At 41.3% G+C, this 6595-nt stretch overlaps 1 gene segment (V, D, J or C); it reads right to left on the reverse strand.

Annotated features, from left to right (window-relative positions):
• Positions 1 to 560: 560 nt before the first annotated feature.
• LOC123733428 (immunoglobulin heavy variable 3-33-like) lies at positions 561 to 1174 on the reverse strand. The segment is given in 2 exon segments: positions 561 to 904; positions 1026 to 1174. Coding segments are annotated over 2 exon segments (453 nt in total).
• Between the last annotated feature and the right edge of the window lie 5421 nt (positions 1175 to 6595).

The following is a 6595-nucleotide window of genomic DNA, read 5'->3' on the forward strand; positions in this document are numbered from 1 at the left end:
CTTATGTCATGCAATAAAATGCAAATTAATTACTTAAAAATCATACAATGTGATTTTCTGGATTTTTGTTTTAGATTCCGTCTCTCACAGTTGAAGTGTACCTATGGTAAAAGAAATTACAGACCTCTACGTGCTTTGTAAGTAGGAAAACCTGCAAAATCGGCAGTGTATCAAATACTTGTTCTCTCCACTGTAAGTATATATGAACTCTGAGGGATATGGATTTACATCATGATGACATGGGAGAGGAACCCGTTATGCCCACCAATCATCAGGTTAATTAATAGCTGCTCAAGGACACGTTCCATCTAGCTTGAAGTACCATGAAAATGTGTTTGGGGTCTGATGGCCTATTCCACATATGATAATGTCATTCTCTTTCCAACACCTCTCCAGTTGTTCATGTTGTTCAGTTGATAAAATGGTGGTGTACTGTTTGTTGTGGGTCTCAGGGGAATGTGTGCAGTTTGTCTGTGTGTGTGTGTGGAGGGGGATGGAACACACTGATCCTCTACTACCCTCTGTTGACTGCTGCCAGTTAGATTCTCTGTGGGGTTTTTGTACAGATCCTCCACTCACTCACACCACTGTGTCTCTCTTGCACAGTAATACACAGCAGAGTCCTCTGCTCTCAGACCAGACAGCTTCAGATACACCATGCTGTTAGAATTATCTCTGGTGACTTCTATACGCCCTTCAACACTTTTTGCGTATGCAGTTCCACTAGCATCATTCCATATAATGCCTATCCATTCTAGAGCTTTTCCTGCTGGTTGTCTTATCCAGCCCATATGGTAGCTACCAAAGGTAAAGCCAGATCCCTTACAGGAGAGGCTGACAGGTTCTCCAGGGTTTTTCAGGACTGGACTGGAGGGAATGGCCTCCAGACTCTGACCATACACCCCTAATAGAGAAAAGAGAATGAAGACAGTAAATCACAAATATGTTAACTCAATGGATATTATAATTATCTCAATACGTAAAATACTTTGTTCCAATAAATTGCTAGATTATTGAGTACATACTGCAGAGGCCCAGCAAGACCAGGAGGAGGTGTAGTTTGCCTGTCATCTTTTCAGGATGGAAGACGATTGAACTATAGGAGGAAAAATCATATAAGTACACAAACTTGGGAGACAGAATTTGCATGACAACCAAGGTTGGTTGGTAGCATGTCACATGCATATAAAAGGGGTTTCAAGGCAATAAATACATTCTAAGACAAAGCCAGACATCAGTGATCACTGTCAATCAGCAAACATTTTCTGTATTGTTTAAACAGTAAAGTAAATGTTTTTTTCTTTATGTCTTAAATTCGAACATTATGTTTCATGTATTAAGAAGAGTCATGAAATATACTGCTCAAAAAAATAAAGGGAACAGTTAAACAACACATCCTAGATCTGAATGAAAGAAATAATCGTATTAAATACTTTTTTCTTTACATAGTTGAATGTGCTGACAACAAAATCACACAAAAATAATCAATGGAAATCCAGTTTATCAACCCATGGAGGTCTGGATTTGGAGTCACACTCAAAATTAAAGTGGAAAACCACACTACAGGCTGATCCAACTTTGATATAATGTCCTTAAAACAAGTCAAAATGAGGCTCAGTAGTGTGTGTGGCCTCCACGTGCCTGTATGACCTCCATACAACGCCTGGGCATGCTCCTGATGAGGTGGCGGATGGTCTCCTGAGGGATCTCCTCCCAGACCTGGACTAAAGCATCCGCCAACTCCTGGACAGTCTGTGGTGCAACGTGACGTTGGTGGATGGAGCGAGACATGATGTCCCAGATGTGCTCAATTGGATTCAGGTCTGGGGAACGGGCGGGCCAGTCCATAGCATCAATGCCTTCCTCTTGCAGGAACTGCTGACACACTCCAGCCACATGAGGTCTAGCATTGTCTTGCATTAGGAGGAACCCAGGGCCAACCGCACCAGCATATGGTCTCACAAGGGGTCTGAGGATCTCATCTTGGTACCTAATGGCAGTCAGGCTACCTCTGGCGAGCACATGGAGGGCTGTGCGGCCCCCCAAAGAAATGCCACCCCACACCATGACTGACCCACCGCCAAACCGGTCATGCTGGAGGATGTTGCAGGCAGCAGAACGCTCTCCACGGGCGTCTCCAGACTCTGTCACGTCTGTCACGTGCTCAGTGTGAACCTGCTTTCATCTGTGAAGAGCACAGGGCGCCAGTGGCGAATTTGCCAATCTTGGTGTTCTCTGGCAAATGCCAAACGTCCTGCACGGTGTTGGGCTGTAAGCACACCTGCTGCTTGCTGTTGTCTCTGGAGATGGTGAACCGACCCTGAACAAACTGGGGGTAGTAGGTGCTTCTGCTGTCATGGGTAGTATAGAGCATTTCAAACTTGAAGAAAGCTTTTAAGTACACACAACCATCTGTTGAAAGTGAAAACAAAGTGACAGTCGTATAATCAGTAGCAGATCATGTGGAACAACAAGAAAGCTTGACCAGACAGGGCAGGAGTTGGAATGTTAGATACTTGTTCATGTGACAACAAGTAAGATTGACCAGACTAGACAGTATATCATATTTTTGTGTAGTTTGAATGTTAGAGGTTGGAGTCTTATTTTGTGGTGCTTTGTGATATTGTTGTTTGTAGTATTTACAGTAATGATACTCAGTATTATTCTAGTGTGACACAAAGAGAGGAAGCATTACACCAGCTAGCCATGTTGTTAGAGGGGTTTTTGTACAGCTGCTTCACCAGCTTCAGTCAGTGTGTCTGTCGAGCACAATAATAAACAGCAGAGTCCTCTGAACTTAGACTCTTGGCCTCTAAGAACTGGGTGCTTGTAGAGACGTCCTCAGTCAGAGTGAACTGGCCTTTCAGGGAGTCTGCATAGATAACATCTGTTCCTGAACCAGTGTTCATTCTCCCAATCCACTCAAGTCCTTTCCCTGGTTTCTGCCTTATCCAGTGAATGTTATGGCTAGTCATTGAATAACCAGAGATTATACAGGACACTTTAACAGAGTGTCCAGGTATTTTCACCTGAGAAGGTGACTGATCCAGTCTGATATCACAACAAACACCTGCAATATAAAAACATGTCAGCGCTCTTTAAGATGTGTTATTTACACACATTTTCAGTTTAACTATGATACTCAGACATCCTTAAAGTCACAATGTATTGCTTTACTTACTGTGTACGGACATTACTATGACAACTGAACTCCAGACAGTCATCAGTTCCATTGTTCAGTGATAGTCAGGTTAGTGCAGGGCTTGCTGTAATGTCAGTCCACGTTGCCTATGATGAGAAGGCCAGAGCTGAGCGTCTGATTATAAAGGGGTGAAAGGATGGAAGACTTTGCATAGACCGCCCTCTAGAGGTTTAAATAGAGACTGAGAGAGATGTTCTTTGACAGTTGATAATGTCAGCATTGTTTCTCAGAACAGCACAAGATATCAGGATCTATTAGGATCCCCGAAGATCTATATTTGTTCCATTACTGTTTAACATTAATGACCTTCATGGTACATGTATTCAATATTGTATTCATTGTTTGATGAAATTTGACATCTGGTTTCATTTAAATAAGATCACCAAATAGGCCAAAATGGGTTTAGCTTCTAGAGATTGATAAATCATTTTACTAAGTGACTGCATTTATTATTGACAATGTTAGTTAATTCCTATTGTCAACTGACTTTGAATGGCTTTAAAGATTTCAGTGAAAGTTTCAATAGGATATTCATACATTTATCTTACAAAGATGACAGGCATGTTTTATGCTTTTCGAGTAATTATGGTTAAAATTTAGAGAATGATGTGTCTATTCTTTCCTATAGTGTTTATGGGGCCATAGGATTGATGTAGACAGAGACTGGAGCACAGAATTGTCTCACAGACTCTCACAGTAAGGGAAGTGCTTGATCAGTTTTTATACAGTGCTGCAAACTCCTGTATCACTGGGTCTCTGGCACAAAATTACATAGCAGAGTCTTCAGTCTTCAGATTGTTCATCTGGAGATACTCCTGCTGCTTGCTGGAAAAGGTGAACCTATACCGAACAGACTGGGAGTAGTTGATGTAACTGCTGGAACCACGAATGGTAGCAACCTTTCCCAGAAGCTTGTCTGATCCAAGCATTCCAATAGCTGCTTCTAAACCCAGCATATGTGCAAGTCAGTAAAACGACTAACAAACGCAATGGAAAAACAACTGACTGGCACAATAGTAAACAACTGACAAACACAATGGCAAAACAACTAACTAACTAACATAAAGGCAAAACAATTGACTAACACAATGGGGAAACAACTGACTAACACAATGGGAAAACAACTTACTAACACAATAGCAAAACAACTGACTAACACAATAGCAAAACAACTGACATACACAATGGGAAAACAAATGACTAACACAGTGGCAAAACAACTGACTAACACAATGTTGTCATGACGTGGCCCTCTTTGGGTATAGCGAGTAGCTTCCCCCTCTCTCCCTCCAACACCCAGGTTCTGTTATCTCAGGTCATAAATTCCTGGAGGAGACTCTCTCCTCCTGGCCATGCAGAAAGAGACACATAGAGAGAACAAAGGAACTTCTTCTGCATCACAGAACTTGAGAACTGACCAATATCCATGTTTTGGAGAATGTGTAAACGGTCAGTGGAGAAGCCAGCTACGACCCGGTCCATTTTGGTTAATGTTTGTGACCTCATGAAAGACAATACAGCTACATTACCATAACTCTGTTTATACAGAAGCCTCCGTTATGAGGTTTGCGTCTAATTATTGTATAAAATGAATGAGTAAAGATGAAACTATTTGTGAAATTATGTAATGTTATTTTGAACTGTTAATGTGAGAGAATTGTATTCCCTTTAAAGTTTAACTAAGTCATTGGCCCGCGTCCATGAGCACCGACATGATCTGGCTTATGGAACAGCCATTTTCTACTGTAAGGAATAAAACCCCCACCTGAAGAAATCCTCTTGAGACCATGTGTACCTCGGTCACCGAGAGGGCAAAGGTTTGAGTAGAGACCACAAAAACCTCAGTATAAGCTAAGGTTGTAATGGTTGTTGAATTCCTAACCAAGCCACGTGGAGGATTGGCTACACGGCAGGAAATGGTTAAACTCTGAGACTATCGATCCCGACAGAATAAGAGTAAATCTTCTATACTAATTACTAGTCTGCAGCTAGAAATGATGTACCATTGAACGTGAATACCGACAACCGCCAAAACATCTATTCTATAAGAACATTTCTGAATGGTACTCTGAAGTACCCATTCTAACCACGAAAGACTTCAGGGGAGCAGAGAGAGACGCACAGATGAACTTTCCAACAGAAAGACGGACGATTCCAACAGAGATCACGACGACACACAGAGCGTAAATATATATTGATTGCAATTATTCCCGAATGAGTGAGCATTCATGTGCAAAGGATTAGTATTTCAATTATTATAATTATCAACTGTGTAGTGACTCTTGTCCTTCCCGCCCTTCTCAGTCCACACCCACTTCCCTTTGTCCACCAAGCCGTCATATCGGCTGAGCCCACTAGGGAACTTCCCCTATCATTTTCTGTGATTATTTAGTGAGTTAGTAAATAAATGATTAAGACAATTGATGTATGGATGATTCATAGCAAATGCTGGGTTCATGCAGATAACCAACAATTTACAACGTTTGGAATGAGACTAACGTGAGGTAAAGAATAATTCATTCATTAGAAGACTAATTGATCAGATATTAAAATATCTGACCGTTATGTTGTAAATATTGTAGAGTCATTAGATCAAGGGAGGTTTGAGTTTACGTTCAGACTTAGATCACCCCCATCTGGTAGATATATATACAGTATATAATTTTAACTGTTCAGGGAACAGTGAGTTTTAGTACAGGTCTGGTGCTGGTTTGTATCACTGTGGAGGCGAGCACAATAATAGATAACTTCAGTATGCAGACGCTGTCCTTTTAAAACAACATGTTGCTGGAAGTGTTGCTGGTGGTGCTGAACTTCTTTTTCAGTAATCATAATTATAAGCCATTCTTCCGCCACTTTTGTTATATCCAATCCACTCCAGTTTTTTCCCTGCAGGCTGTCGAATCTAAGCTGTATGCAAGCTAGTAACAGGATATGAGACCTTACAGGAGATGGTCAGTGGTTGACAATGCTGGACAGTCATAGAGGCTGGCTGAGTGAGTTCATAACTCTGTACACCTGTTGAAAGGAAATAATGAACAATATTAAGAATCCAAGTAACATGATTTTTGCATTACATTAAATTCTGATCCAATTTTCCTTATTGTGCCTGTCCCAATATAGACACTCACAGACAACAGCTGCAAGCAGCAGCAGCAGAGATGCAGGTAACATGGTTTGTGGGGACAGGCACAACGGTGGGGAGCTGCTCTTCTCTACTCCCCAGGACTCAGAGGGATGTATTATGACACACACATATAGAGCCTGTGTATATAAAGAAGAGGGAGAGACAGGGTTAAGATTACATTTGAGTAATGACAATCAGGTATAAAGGACTGGGAATATCAGTGCAAAATGGGGGAAATTATGTGATAATGTGTCAGTTTTTAACAC

This window comes from Salmo salar, unplaced genomic scaffold, assembly GCF_905237065.1.
Source record: "Salmo salar unplaced genomic scaffold, Ssal_v3.1, whole genome shotgun sequence".
NCBI lineage: Eukaryota > Metazoa > Chordata > Actinopteri > Salmoniformes > Salmonidae > Salmo > Salmo salar.